The 15,946-nt window shown below is 36.5% G+C and overlaps 1 protein-coding gene across 2 annotated transcripts; it reads right to left on the bottom strand.

Moving 5' to 3' along the window:
* Nucleotides 1-427: 427 nt before the first annotated feature.
* On the bottom strand, nucleotides 428-12,609 carry LOC107825802 (preprotein translocase subunit SCY2, chloroplastic). Of its 2 annotated transcripts, XM_016652715.2 has the most exons (15): nucleotides 12,148-12,609; nucleotides 10,077-10,598; nucleotides 9,821-9,909; nucleotides 8,923-9,002; nucleotides 8,713-8,802; nucleotides 7,263-7,354; nucleotides 6,153-6,236; nucleotides 5,756-5,897; nucleotides 4,698-4,814; nucleotides 4,341-4,470; nucleotides 3,642-3,765; nucleotides 3,433-3,539; nucleotides 1,444-1,557; nucleotides 1,165-1,364; nucleotides 428-919 (listed from the first exon to the last, which is right to left on the bottom strand). In XM_016652715.2, exons 1-13 carry the CDS (start codon nucleotides 12,209-12,211, stop codon nucleotides 1,468-1,470), a joined length of 1,731 nt encoding a protein of 576 aa, XP_016508201.2. In that variant the 5' UTR covers nucleotides 12,212-12,609; the 3' UTR covers nucleotides 428-919; nucleotides 1,165-1,364; nucleotides 1,444-1,467. The 2 variants fall into 2 exon arrangements, with proteins under 2 accessions (XP_016508201.2, XP_075099755.1); XM_075243654.1 differs by lacking the exons at nucleotides 3,433-3,539; nucleotides 3,642-3,765.
* Between the last annotated feature and the right edge of the window lie 3,337 nt (nucleotides 12,610-15,946).

Here is a 15,946-nt window from a genome sequence, read left to right as displayed (position 1 = left end):
GGATTTGGAGCAAAATCAAGAATCCCAATGTAAAGACTACTGATTGTACAGAATAATTCATTAAAAAAAGTAAAATTAAGTGTAGCTAACCCTTTGATTCATCAACTGACCATTATTTAATCTTAAAGTTTAAATTGTAATTTCTTTCTCTAAAACTTTTAAAAAAAAATAAATAAAAAAAAAGGGTGCTGCTTTTTTCTATGATGTTAAGATATTCGCTGGCTTTGTTAATTTCTCTGTCAATTATATAAAGCTGAAAAGAAATTTATAAAGCTAAGATGAGCACCTTAACTCAATTCACTTTAAACGAAACGAGAATAGTTTCATTGAGATAAAGGAGTTAAAATCTTTTTCGTTAGCCAAAATAAGTACACAAAGTAATGCATCGTTTGGGAAGGAAGGGAAGGGAAAAAAATCATTCCACTGTTTCCAACTCCTACATTAAATAGAAAGGACCATTTGCATACAGATTTACCCAATTTCACAAACGTGAAAGCTGATTAATGTTTGTACAGCCAAATTACAAGGAGCAACTGTAGTTAAACATTTTACACTCTGATGCACACACCTTTCAGCCAACAAAAGAACATTTTAAACATACCCCTCAAAATTAAAGCAAAATTACATCATCTTTTGCTTGCCAAGAGAAGAATAGACTTGCTTCTTGCCATATTTTGGCCATCTAGAACATATAAAAAATGTAATTATATACAATTGTGAGCACAAATATTCTGCGGGTATCTTGAACTCTATTAATGCTCAGATAGAAGTTCATTAGTTTGTGTCAACATTGGAAGGTAAGAAAGCCAAATAATGCTTCCAGAATAAATTGATAAACCTCTCCCCATCACTCTTTTCTTTGTTTAATTTCAGTTATTTGCAGCTCAAGCTAGTCCTGGTCACGTGCTAATCCTTTATCCTGGAAACACAATGTAGGAAGTAGATGAATTGTGTTGTCATCAGCAAAAATTCAAAAGGATGCATGTAGTAAGTCTAATCTAATTTGTGAAGCTAGTGGATAGAAATAGTTTTTCCTGTTTCAAGTTATGCAGTTACTTCAAATTCTGCAAAAACTCATTTAATCATCCGAAAGCTCATTTAATCAACGCATAGCACAGCTTAAGTGTGACCAGGAAAAAAAGGAAGAAGGATAAGACAATTTACTTTCGGCCAAAGGATGGGCTACATTTTACTTGCTACATATGGAAATTGTGTCTGACACGGAGGAGTTGACAGACCGAGACATCTTTGATCTTCCAAATTTCAAAAGTTGATCAGTAGTTAAGATTTCACTCAAGAAGATCCTAGACTCTGCAAAATATTCTCAGCACCAATGATGCAAGCAAGAATTGAATCCCATTTTACTGCACAAGCACCAAATAAAGTATGAGATAAGTCATAAAGCACAGACCAACTAAGTATGAACACAGTAGATATAACAACCTTGAATAGAGCCACCCTCCAATCTCATACCCCATACCGCTTCAAAGCCATACTTAGACTTGGCATTACATTATATGCTTGATAAGATCTTCTCAACTCAATGATTGAACCCACCTGCAAAGCAGAAGGCAGGAAGAAGAAATGTTTCAGCTTAACATCTGAATGATAATAGCCATTCCACCACATTCCAAGGTATAATAGTAGTGATTTCAACTAAGGGTAAGAAGAATTGCCAGACAACTTCATACGAATTATTAGTCTCTTTGAATCTGTTCTTGTTAAGAACTCTGTCTATATAAGTTTATGGGTTAATTTCATGCTACCTCCTTGTGGTTTCAATTGCAGTTTACTTCCTTTGCTATATGGAATACACATCACCTCACTGTGGACTCGAAAATCATGTGAATTACCTCATTACCGTTAAGTCATACTTGCCACTGCTATTAGTCCTTTGTAACAGTTGTAAAAATTCCAGATCTGCCTAGTGAAAATTTTAATACTCGACTAATCCACCCTCAATATAAAGACATTACCTTATGATATTGCAATGGACAGAGGATTAAATTGTGGCCTGATGCATGGCTAGGTCACAGCCTTCTGAAAGATGAGGGAATGAGTTTCCAGTACAAGGTAGCTTCACAACGTGATGCATATATATCACGATATAGAGCAGATAACTACAGGAACAATCTGATATATACCACAATATAGAGCAGATATCTACAGGAACATTCCCCTTAGAAGGAATTGTCAAGACTTGGAGATTGACCGTGCTATGATCCTGGATAGCCCCGATGCTGTAGAGAAAACTACTTCGAGGATTTGAATTCATACCACATATACATGGTATCATGGAGGGCCAAAATAGGGCTAATGAGCTATTTGGAGGACCAGAGATAATTGTGCACAGTTGGCTCAGGCCAATTCACGGAGTACCAATCGTGTTAAAAGGACCAAGGGACTTGGGGTGTGAAATTGGGAGAACTTCCGCCCGACTAAATATAGATTCAATTCTCTTATAGAGCAATCCAGCAGTAGGCTTATGCCTCCGCTGGACAACTGATAAACAAGTAACTTCTCTTAGGAACAAGAAGAGAGCAATTTCAAGGGCATACCTGAGGGTGTCCAACAAGAACTTATTGGTTGCATAAAAGAGACTATTGAATACCATCAAAAGATAACAGAAGTCATTATCCTTCTCAATCACTTCTCCAATAGACTTTTGTTGTTTGGCTCACTTCTCCAATCGATTAAGATGTGCCAAAGCAACAACAGACCCAGTGTAATCCCACAAGTGGGGTCTGGGGAGGGTAGTATGTACGCAGACCTAACCCCTACCACCTTCAAGAAGGCAGAGAAACTGTTTCCGGAAGACCCTCGGAAGATGTGTAAAAGCAAGAAGAATTTTTAATTAAATAGGCTTAAAAAGATTTAGTAAAGGCATCCATATCACATTTTTTTCATTCCTCTTTTTTCCTTTTCTTTAACCTTAGGGTTAGGGATCCTATTGGTGGGGGAGGGGGGGGGGAGATTTTGTGTGTTCAGAAAGCAACTACACATGCCTGAATACCATGAACGTATATCATTTTTTTATTTTTTATTTGCACCGGGTGTCCGAGTCTCTTCGAGCCCCGACTATTCCCGGGGGTGCACAGGCCCTCGGCAAGGAGTTTCCCGCAAGTGCACCACGGTTAATTCAGGTTTTACCCAGTCCGATGGCCCTCAGAAATTGTTTGCACCCAGTGGGTTTCGAACTTGAGACCTTGAAAGGGAGCAAACCCCAAGGCTTAAGTCAATTGCCACCAGGCCAACCCCTGAGGGTTCCATGAACGTATATCATTAGTATTGATGCCAAAAAGTTTAAGGAGGTATCCACATCACATTCATTTTGTTCCTCTTTTTTCCTTAACCTTTGGGTTAGAGAGACTATAGCTGCGCACGCGCGCGATGGCTGTTTGTGTTAATAAAGCACTGAAACCATGAACTCACAATTATTAGCACTGATGTCAATCCTATTGCATATCCTTCATTGATATGACGCAAATTATGGTCCAGAATGGTGGATGTGGTGGCCAAAACACTTAATAGCAGACCACCTGCATAACAATGCAATATAATAAAAAAAGAAAAGCATCTTCTGTTAGTGAATCATACAAGAAGAAATTGAGGTTGAGAGAGAGAGAGAGAGAGATCTGCACCCCAGAACCGTGTTGAAGCTTGGATCTTTGTCAGATATTCAATTGTGGCTTTTCCAGGCTTTATACTTGGAATTCTAGCAGCTATCTTGTTTAAGTAATCAGCAATTTCTTTTGGCATGTTGGCCTGGTCACAAGTTTACTGTTAAGTAAAACCGAGCAAGAGAGAATATCCCTGAAAACCTTTCAAAGGAGTTTCTTTCTTCAAGTGATAAACGCCCAGAAATTGATATGAGAATGACATCAGATAATCAGTTTTTAGTCACTTCTCTACGTGACATCATCTTTCCTAAAGACTACTTCTTTCTCCCCTTATTTTTATTCAGAGAAAATTCAGCATTATGTGGTCTTCTATTCTTTTTGGACCTCCTGGCTACCTAATTAGCAACTCTTAAAGGTTGAGTTCAATTTCTAGTTTCGCCAACATCTGCCCTGAACATCATAAAGTCACCAGCATGTCCAGGTATCTTTTATTTATTATTTCACCTTATTAGGCCAACTGTTATTTTGGGTTCCCTAATGACTGGAGGACTTCAATCCAAGGAACTAGATAGAAACGTTTTAGTCCAGCAACATCCTTGTTAAAAAGGACCCAGCCTATTGAATTGACTCCACTGATGTTCTATCATGCCAATTAAGCAGTAATATTGAAGCAACATTTTAAAATCCACTTTCTGCACGTTAAGTCAATGGCAAACTTACAATGTCAAATATGTTGAAGAGGAAGACAAAGAAAGCATAAACTGTATAGTAAACCCACGGATCTGCCCCAAGAGAAGTGTCAGGATTCAAAATGTCTCTGATGTGTTCCCAAAACCTTGAACCAAGAAGACTGTCAAAGAAAGTACGTGTCAGAAACCTGCAGCTGAAAATTCAAAAAGCTTATGCCAACTGAAGCGCAGGTACAATATTGGTTCCAAATCACTAATGTAGGTAAGATCCTACTACTAAAACAATGGTAAAGAACCACTAAAGTTCTTTTCTTTTGTTTTAGTATAAGCAAAGAACCACTAACGTACTGGTGTGACTGTAATGTAATTCAGTTGAATATAAAGTAACCTTGCAAGGATGTTGGGAAGTGCCAACAGATAGGAGGTAACAAGGATAGGCTGCATTCCTGCTGGATTTATGTTGAATGGTATATAGGGCTCCACCTCCGGAACTGGAGAATCTTCTCTGCTCAAGATGAGTCGCTTAAATCAGACGCCAATAATTAATATATTCACAACTATATGTATCTGTAGGTAAAAGAAACTGAAGTCTACGATAACTAGCTTCTACATTCCTAGATAGTACAAATATAAGTTGTAACAAATTCCAAAGCCAAATAACAAATTCGCTTCCAACTCAATTATTCGGGGGGTCCCAAGTCACAACTAGAGAGTTCTTTTTGTATGTATGTGTTTGCATACATGGATGAATGTGCATGTGCGCGTGTGTGTACATATCCATACTTACATGTCAGGCACAAGCCAGACATGTTTGAGTGATTTATCATCCAGAACACCAAACAAAATTCCTTTTTTCCAGTTGTGAAATATCAATCAAGTGAAAAAATAGTTCAGCCCTGTCCTACAAGGCTACATATTCAAGCAGTCATAAACTCATTCCATTTGGTGGTAAAGTACATGGCTTGTGCATCCAAATATGGCAGAGTACAATTACTCCTCCCTGCTCTTATTAGTCGCACTCACTTACACATGGTCAGGCATGCAAGAGAAAGTAATTACTTCAGTATTGCATGCACATGAAATCTATGATTTAAGAAAACACAAATATTATGGAAGTTTAGATGCATTCATATTTCATACTAGTCACTGATATGAGCTACTCAATAATTCCTTGATAAGAAATTTCTACTCTACATATACCTCCAGTTACCACCAGTACTAAAAATTCCATTATAAAATTTCACTGTAGTACTGGCAAGTTTTTAAGTTCCCGTTACCACTCAAATAATGTTGTCTAAGTTCCCCGAAATCTTAGCTCATAACAACATTTACATGAGCATTAGGCATACAGTTGTTCCTACGAAGCTTTCACATTATTCAGCAACATAAAATCTGGCGTCCGCCAAAAGAAAATGTAAATCATCAGCAATTCAGAGTTCAAGTCACCTTGCAGCAGAAGCAACTTTAAAACCGTAATATTGCAGCTTAACTTTCCGGCAACCTTCACTCACAACGACGGCCCACATTGTAACAACAGTAAAAACACCTAGCACAGCAAGTACATAAGGCCACCAGCTCCCGCTACTCCCTGTGTATGTTAGAATGAAAGGATACTTTAATCAAGAATTTAGAGGGAGTGAACTATTCGATCCTCTTTTTTTTTTGGTTTATCAAATTCTTTTGTTATGTACTTCTAACCATTTTCGGATCATGACACAGGTAAAAAATGGGTTCAGGACAAAAGAAAGAATCAATTCTCGTACACAACATGCTGATGTAATTGCCAAATGATTACAATGATCAGAAAGAATTAAGAGGCTACAGTATCTCATTTGTAACCCACCTGCTATTTGAGTTAACATTTTCTGCAATGTATCTGTGTAGCCGGTGAGAATACCCACACAAATAATCAAAGTCGATCCTTGACCTGAAACCATCCAGTAGTGGTCAGCAAACATGAAAAGGAAGAGCAAGGGAACAGAAAAGGAAGAATCAATCAAATTCAATTTCATTCAGTTATAACTTATATCAATCAACCGACTAAGTCTCGTTACCAAGTTAATTGGAGTTAGCTAATTTCAGTTACATCATTCCTCAAATATATCAGTAGATCAACCAAGTCTATACCAAATTAGTTGGATTGGCCAATTTCAGTCACTACATAATTCTTCAAACTTCTACAATCTCAGATTTAAACAGAAGAACTATAATTGGACCTCCCAAAAGTATGCCAAAACAACTCTTAACAGACAGTGATACTAACTTTCATCGGAGAAAACAAGCGTCATCATGCCACTAGTTTACTATTCCTTATGCCTCAGTCAAACAGGCCTAGTTTTCTTTTTGCAGTCCACTTTCCCTAAAATAAATTTTAAATACATTTTACATAACTGAAGGTCATCGGCCATTTCTTTTAACTCTTCCCTAGCCAGCTCTGTTTCCATTCTTTTCTCTTTCTTTCTTTCTTTTTTTGGACTAGGAACTTGGTCACTATTTTATATATCCAGATCTACAAAAGTTAACAATGAATTCCACATGTTGTGTCAGTAAATACAAAATGATAAACATTTTTAGCCCTTTAACTAATAATCGTGCCACATCACCAGGTCAAACTAAGAGAGTAAGAATTGCATGGGGGAGTATCGAAAAGCCAAAGCACTACTCAGAGGAAAATAGTATGACGTGAAGGGAGAGATGGAAAAAAAATATAGTAATAACAATAATATGAATAATAATGATAACAACAATAATAATAGTAGTAATAATAATACTACAACAACAATAATAATAATAATAACAATAAAACAATGAAAAAAGACAAACAAGCAGCAAAGATGCCTAAAATAGGGAAAAAACAAGTAGAATTAGAAATTTAAGGCACGTTTAAAAAAAGGAAGAAAGGAAGAAAGAAAAGAAAATAAGATAAAGAAAGAAGCACAGAAGGAACAAATACCAAATCCAGACTCTGTTATTGTGTCACAGATCCATGACATAGTCATTGCACCAGAAACTAAAAGGAATGAAGTCATCAACACATGCTTAACCCTGCAACAAAATGAAGGTGATTCAGAGTGGTACTAATTTCAGCCAACATTATGCAAATAAAACATCAGCAGCATGAGAAGAAACTTTGACCCAAACAACCGTGGATGAGAACAATTATGTATCAAGACTTAGCTTTTACAAACCCTCTCAACAATGAGAGATGATTGGCGTTAAATATTTCAAGGAACAAGAACAATTCAATGCTATTATGCTGAAGGCCTTTATACAGAAAAACATTTTCAGTCGCCAAAAAAAGCTACTAAAAGGCTCTCGGATTCATCTTCTAATAGCACATAAGAAGAACGAATCCGCAAGGAAGTTTGATTTTGCTGATTATTCCAAATACCAATATATTCTCTCTCTTTTATCAGTAAAAGAAAGATTTCATCAACTTAACACCAGCACTAAGAGAGCAGATGAAGGCTTCAAGCTTCAGAAATAAAAAATCTTCAAGGAGTATTTCTCATCCGATTGAACAAAAAATGAAAAGAGAACGTCAAAACAATCAAAAGTCAATGAAAAGTTTGTCAGAAAATGATCAAAAAACAACTGTCGTATTACTATTATCTACTTCCAATAGATAAAGAGGGGGCAACCTTATACCAAACGTGCCGCAATCATAGCATCCCATTAATTAAGCGAGCTAGATGCAATTGTTGTTTTCGATCACTATGTGCAGATAAATCAGTAACTATCTTTAATAAAGTAATCTTCTTGAACCAAATTAACCAAAATTCAATCCACCTTTTTCAAATCAATAGGATATATACCTCCTTAATGATTTACGTCAAAATTCAAACCAAAATACAAGGAAGAAAGCGGGTATACTTCCAGTGGAAGATTTTCAAGCTCTTCCTTTGCTCTTTCTAATTGAGCCAAGAACAACGCTATACTTCAAACCGATACATTGATGACACTTTAAGATGGGATATGTGGGATGGAATGGAAAAACTAGGAATTTACAACTTCATGCCTTAACGTGCTTCTAAGCATTTTCTAAATTTTCAATAATATAACTTTCAAGTTTTACATTGAACAATGTGCTTAAGAAACAGATCAACTTAAAGTAAATAGACAACAAGAGTAGTATTCACTTCTCTTTCCAAATTAGGAATATCAAAAAACAAAATTTGAAAATTTCCAAAGCTGGGGTAGAAAATAAACAACTTTAAGGCTACTTTGCAGTTTTGTACAGAAGAAATGGAGCTAATTTAAAGAAATAAAACTTTACTGGAAAATGAACTCCCACATTATGCAATAAAAATAATACTCCGCGACATTTTGTGCGCAATGAAAATTGAAAATTGCAAAAGTACAATCACATTGATTATTACACGAAAAATTTGTACCTCTCTTACCTATGACTGGCAGCATATATCGAATATGGAAGTGAGTAACAAGAGAGAATAAGAGCCTCCAAAATTGCAAAACCAAGCGAGATCCACCATCTAAAATAGATCCAAAGTTTCATAAGCTTGTGCAAGTTTTTGAGGACAAAACAAAGAAATTGACCACCAAAGTAAAAGAACAATCCATCTCACTGGTTGATATGAAAAAACTAGACATACATATAACTCTTGATCTTTTCATGCCCATCTAAGCCCTCTTTTCTCAGCTTTACCAAAGAAGGAAGAACATGACATAGTACCTGAACAGGGAAATTGGCATTCACTAGTTTTGCACAAAACTGAGGCATTATGTAACAGAAAGATGAATCCTACCACTTCATATGTCTTGGTCCCTATCAAACCACTGAATCAGAAGGACGCATGAATCACTTGCTCTTTCAGCAATAGTACTAATCAACTAAACAGAAAATGCATTCTGTTCCACCGCAATAAAATCCTTTAAAAGTAATTTTTTTTTTGGGAGAAAGATAAAACCCTTTAAAAGAATGCTCTAAGCAAATCGACAACGATCAGTAAAATAGAAATGATGTTGGAGGAATGCTTGAGGTAGTTTTCAATGGTGCAGTCACTAGATGTGAGTATTATTATTGTTCAAATACCTTTTCTTATTATCTTGAACAGCACAAAAGTTTAGCTGTTATTTTCACTTTTCTCCAACTCGGACAACACCCTCCTCCAAGATTCCTTAAATCTCTTTTAGAAATCACTTTGGTAGATGTCTTGTTTCAACATTTTTCACCTGAAATATATTCTTTTTTATAATCGAGACATGCCCGAGGCCAGAGCACGGTTCAAAAATCAGTACATTCTTTTCACCTGACATTTATATACTACAGTACATACAGATGTAGGTCCACAGAAAGATTTTGGGAAAAACTATTCTGGTACATCCCTCTGGTGGTCCAACATAACAAATATATTCATGTAAGCAGAAGATGTGAAAAAAAAACTTCTTTGCACATAATAAAATAGCTTATGAAACATAGAAAATAAAAGAGTACAGCAAAATGTTCTTATCCTGGTTCAAAAATTTTATATATGGTGAAAGTAAGCTGACCTGCATAAGAATTGATGCTGCTATCTGAGGACTGACCCCAAGTTGGAAAAGGGAGAGTTTCAGTTCGGGAGTGGAATCACCAAGTTCATCTGCAAAGACAGTTTATTGATAATTCAATGGAAGAAAAAGAATCATCCTTTCACCCCTTCCCAAGTCCCCGTTCAGCGTCTGAAGAGCCGGTCGCTACAACCAACTCATTTCAAAAATGAACTCCATTAACTAAGAAAGTATAACTCTAGATGAAAAAACAACTTACTAACAGATCCCGAGACAAAGCTGAGATAGTCTTCTGGAATCAACCTCCTGTCAAATCCTGGAAGAGGAATGAAATATCCTATACGACTGATGACAATTAAAATGGCAGTCACAAACAGCCTTCTCCGTATCTCACTCTTGAAAAAAGACTCGGCAGCATTATCAATGACGGAACCCAGTCTTACAAAGTTCAAAAATCTATTTCTGAATTTCTTCTGCTTAGGCTGCAAGGATACAAAGTCATTGGCATCTGTCGATGTTGGTGACACTCCCTCATCTTCACTTACTGGTGAAGATTGTCTATAATGCAGCGTTTCTCCAGATGATGCCCTGATACTTGTATAGCCACTTGCAAGTTGATGGGTGAAATAGCTGGATAATCCTTTCTTACCATTAGACAATATCAGATCCTTTCGTGAAGAAAAGTGCCTTCTACTCGATTCAGAAAATTTTAACTTGAGAGGAAGGTGTGTTCTGTTCAATGGCAAATTATAGAAATGGAGATTACATCCGGCAAACTTTCCTGCTAGACAAAAGTTGGAAAAAAAAAGAAAAAAAAAACTGGTCTTAAATGCGTTTCTACCAGAAAGAGCAAAATATAGAGCTCGAGTGATAGACTGGTGAAGCAAATAAACATGCTTTAGGTTTGTTAAGATTGGCGCATAACCCAAGTTATATATTGCCACAATCTGTATATAGTAAAATCAAGAGACTTAAAATATATTCTCTAGTTCAAATCAAGAAAAATTCACCGCTAAAATTACAAGTCTTAACAATTGCTTTTCCTAGGAAGGTATTAACATAATTACATCCCCTTGTAAAACTGCTTTACTTGGAAAATATAATTATATTTATAGGATAACGCCCTCAAGCAAGTAAAGTAATATCAACCAAACAGAACCTGCAAATTTCGCTTAGATAAGAGTATGTCATTAAAGAGATCAACTGCTTTGCAATTTACACTGTACATATGTGTTTAAATTTATTTATTTATTTATTTATTTTGTCTTGAACCCTTGACCTAACAGAAGACTAGTTGTTGTGTTTCAAAATCTGATTTTGAAACATTCTAGCGTAATTGAAAGAAAGCTTGGGCCAAATGGAAGGGGCTCCCGATGATAAAAGGCTTACTGGATAGGGCCATACTCATAAAAATTTCCTAACTAAACCAATTGGGGCGATAGACCCACGAAGCAAAAGCAGTTTTCCTCCCATTGAACCTTGCGTAAAAAACTGGAAAGCTTACACACAGGTTTTTATTCAACTTTCTTCTTATCTTGCTTAATGTTCTTACATTTACTTCTGTCCGGAGTAAATGAAAATCATCTTATGGTTATGGAGACTTTAATTTTTATTTATTTTATGTTGTATTGGTAATGGACAGCTTGCCACGCACTTCGACTAATTAAACAAGCAGCTAGTCCAGTGCACGAGCATAGATTGCGAAGGCAATTGTACCATGGACTCACACCAAGTGGTAGCTGGAATTCGGACCTCCAAGTTGTTACCTCAACACTGGGTCATCCTCTTGGAGACTGCGGACTTTATATGCAACTGATACTAGGAGAATGCAACGCCGAAGAAGATGCTTTCCAACATAGACACTCGCAAGAAGGGGAGATGGATGGTAAAGCCATCCATGTATACAGCCTTCTAAGACTACAAAGTACTCATCATTTCTTCAGAAATACCTCACTCCAACCATTTGAATCATAACCCTCAGTCCTCACCACATAGTCATCAGTTATCTAAGCTCTCTTTGGTGCAGACACACACACACACACACACACACACACACACACACACGGGCGCGCGTGGAGAGCAACCAATGCTTCAATTGGAAAATAAGCTTTGAAATTTATTCAAGTGACACCCATTTCACAATGAGGAAAATTAACATGCTAAAAACACAAACATAGAGAAGGAAAGAGAAAAACAAGAAAGAAAAGAAGTAGTACATTACGAAATAATGATGGCAAAGGCGTAGTTTTAACGATAAATCCAGCAAAGACGGACGGGTGACTAATTTGGAAACAAATAAGTTGCAAAAAGAAAAAAGGAGACAGACTTGCCTCGAATCCAGAGGTCCGCCGTTGTGGAAAGCGGTGTGCAAGAGCTGAGAATGGCGGCTTCCATAGCACAACTTCAATGAAAAACTGCTCTGAAACCCTCAGCTCCTCACGTCCAAAATCAAAATTGCTCAATCCTTAACGCAGCTCTCCAGTATAGGAATTCACTTGTCAAACTTTCCACGAAACGAAAAGCTAAAGAGTCCACGAAAGGGTACAAAATCTCTGAACACGGCAATTCTTTTTGGCTGAGCTTCACCTATGGAACTGGAGAGTCCAAAGGAGCTCGAAAATTCACACGAAGTCGAAGAAAGAAAACTCTCTGGATTGTGTAAGTTGTGATTTGTGGGAACTGAGAATGTGTGAGATAGCAACTCAGAGTGCCGTAGGTGAAGATACAGAGCAAGAAGAAGGGCGAGAGGCAGGGTGCGGGACAAAGATAGAAGAGCGGGCGACTTTGGGGGTAATAACTGCTGTCTTCTAGGTTTCTTTTTCTTTTCTTTTTTCCCGGTTCGAAGAGAGTTACTATCTTTTTTGTGTTTTTACAAAAATTAGGAGGACGTTTATAAAACAAACACAATAAAGTAAAGACAAGTATATACAGAAACTGATATATTATTCGAACTCAAACTGATGTACATAATAAACTGAAATCTCTTCTAAAGAAAGGAAGTTGTTGTGTAAGCTATTGTGTAAGTTGCTACTGCAAGCTGCTGTGTAAGCCGCTCTACAAGATGTTGTGTAAGCTGCTACTGCAAGTTGTTGTGTAAGCTGTTACTATAAGCTATTGTGTAAGCTACTATTATTCCAGATATGAATAATCTTCTACTGAAAGCAATGTTTATCCATAACGGAGTACTGAATGGATAAGCTCATTGTACCTAGTATAGATAATCTTTTACTAGGGGTAATGGTTATCCATAACGGAATACTGAAAGTATAAGCTCATTGTACCCGGTATGGATAATTTTCTACCGGGGATAATATTTATCCATAACGAAGTATCGAAAGGATAAGTTTATTATACCCAGTATGGATAATCTTCTATCGGGGTAATGTTTATCCATAACCGGGTACCAGAGTGATAAGTTTCTTCAGGAAGCTTATTTCCAATAGAGTACTAAATAGATAAACATATTTACGGCAGAGTCCCATATGGATAAGCTTCTTCAGGAGGTTTATTTACAACGGAGTACTAAATGAACATCCATAATATAATATATTTATAACACTCCCCATTTGATGTTCATTAAAAGATAATGTGTCTCATTAAAAACCTCATAAGGAAAACCTCATGGGGGAAAACCTTAGTAAGGAAAAAAGAGTGCATCGCGTATTTTACTCCCCCTAATGTAAATCTTGTTTTAAATATTTGAGTCTCTACATTCCAATCTTGTATATCATCTTCTCAAAAGTTGATGTTGGCAAGGATTTAGTGAATAAATCTGTTGGATTATCACTTGAACGGATTTGTTGCGCATCAATGTCACCACTTTTCTGAAGATCGTGTGTGTAGAATAATTTTGGTGTAATGTGCTTCGTTCTATCTCCTTTTATAAATCCTCCCTTCAATTGGGCTATGCATGCAACATTCTCTTCGTATAAAATTGTGAGTCTTTTCTCATATTCCAAACCACATTTTTCTCGAATAAAATGAATTATTGATCTCAACCATACGCATTCCCTACTTGTTTCATGAATAGTTATTATCTCAGCGTGATTTAAAGAAGTAGCAACAATAGATTGCTTTGTGGAGCGTCATGATATGACACTACCTCCATATGTAAATACGTACTTAGTTTGAGATCGAACTTTATGGGGATCAGATAAATAACCTGCATCTGCATAACCAACAAGATCTACACTTTCTTTGTTAGCATAAAACAAACTCATATCAAGAGTTCCCTTTAAATATCGCAATATATGCTTAATCCTGTTCCAATGTCTCCATGTAGGAGAAGAATTATATCTTGCTAGTAAATTAACAGAAAATGCTATGTGAGGCCTTGTATCATTAGCAAGATACATTAGTGCACCAATTACACTGAGATAGGGTACTTCAGGACCAAGGAGTTCCTCGTCCTCTTCTGGAGGTCGGAACAAATCTTTATCCACTTCAAGTTATCAAACAACCATTGGTGTACTCAATGGGTGCACTTTGTCCATGTAAAAGCATTTAGAGACCCTTTCTATATAGGTAGATTGATGGATAAAAATCTCGTTTGCTAAATGTTCAATTTGCAGACCAAGACAAAGTTTTGTCTTTCCAAGATCTTTCATCTCAAATTCTTTCTTAAGATATTCAATTGCCTTTTGGAGCTCTTCTAGAGTTCCAACAAGATTTATGTCATCAACATAAACAACAAATATAACAAATTCTGATGTTATTTTCTTTATAAAAATACATGTACAAATAACATCATTTATGTAACCTTCTTTCAGCAAATATTCACTAAGGTGATTATACCACATGCGCCCAGATTACTTTAAATCGTACAAAGATCTTTGTTATCTAATTAAATAAATTTCCTGAGATTTTGAATTCGCTTCAGGCATTTTAAATCCTTCAGGGATTTTCATATAAATTTCATTATCAAGTGAACCGTACAGATAAGCTGTAACTACATCCATTAGATGTATTTCAAGCTTTTCATGCAGTGCTAAACTAATGAGATATCAAAATGTTATGGCATCCATAACAGGTGAATATGTTTCATCAAAATCGACTCCAGGTCGTTGTGAGAATCCTTGTGCAACAAGGCGAGCTTTGTATCTTTCAACTTCATTTTTATCATTCCTTTTTTTGCATAAAAACCCGTTTATGACCAACTAGTTTTATAACAGCAGGTGTTTGGACTACTGGTCCAAAGACCTCTCTTTTAGCAAGTGACTTTAATTCCAATTGAATTGCCTCTTGCCATTTTGGCCAATCAGATCTTTGTCGACATTCTTCGACAGATCGAGGTTCAAGATCCTTACTATCTTGCATAATATTAAGTGCAACATTATATGCAAAAATATTATCCACCACTATTTCAGATCGATTTAAATTAATCCCATCACCAGTCAAACTTATTAAAAGTTCTTCACTCATATGAGCTTCGAGTTCATTGATTTCTTCAGGAATCTCAGAATTAATCAGATCTTAGGTCTCTTCAGGAGATCCCTTCATAGTATCGTTTTGATCATTCGTCGATTTTCTTTTTCGAGGATTTCGATCCTTAGAACCCAAAGGCCTACCACGCTTCAGGCGTGCTTTAGGTTCACTAGCTCTCATGCTATTAGATGGTCCTACTGGGACATCAATTCGGATAGGCACAGTCTCCGCTAGGATATGTGACTTAGTTATCCTTTTTAAATCAGTAAATGCATCTGGCATTTGATTTGCTATATTCTGTAAATAGATGATCTTCTGGACCTCTTAATTACATATAGGGATACGGGGATAAAAGTGAGATAATGATGAAACTTTCCACACAATTTCTCTTTTGATTTCCTTTTTCTCTCCCCCTAATTGTGGGAAATTTGTTTCATCAAACCGACAATCTGCAAATCGAGCAGTAAATAAATCTCCTGTCAATGGTTCAAGATAGCGAATAATAGAGGGTGATTCAAACCCAACATATATTCTTATCCTTCTCTATGGCCCCATCTTACTGTGTTGTGGTGGTGTTACTGGCACATATACAGCACATCCGAAAATTCATAGATGAGCAATATTTGATTCATGACCAAAAACTAATTGTGACGGAGAATATTTATTATAACATATCGGTCTAAGACGGATAAGTGATGTTGCATG

This window comes from Nicotiana tabacum, chromosome 22, assembly GCF_000715075.1.
Source record: "Nicotiana tabacum cultivar K326 chromosome 22, ASM71507v2, whole genome shotgun sequence".
Lineage (NCBI taxonomy): Eukaryota > Viridiplantae > Streptophyta > Magnoliopsida > Solanales > Solanaceae > Nicotiana > Nicotiana tabacum.
The sequence above is the reverse complement of the archived record's forward strand: the minus strand, read 5'-3'. Positions and strand labels throughout refer to the sequence as shown.

Bases quoted from the DNA above. Each gene is read 5' to 3' on its own strand.
- LOC107825802 (XM_016652715.2), bottom strand. From the start codon at position 12,211: ATGGAAGCCGCCATTCTCAGCTCTTGCACACCGCTTTCCACAACGGCG. The intron at 9,003-9,820 runs GTCAGCTTACTT...TTCCCTGTTCAG, and splicing joins CAGCATCAATTCTTATGCAG to GTACTATGTCATGTTCTTCC. The intron at 8,803-8,922 runs GTATGTCTAGTT...GATCTATTTTAG, and splicing joins GAAAAGATCAAGAGTTATAT to ATGGTGGATCTCGCTTGGTT.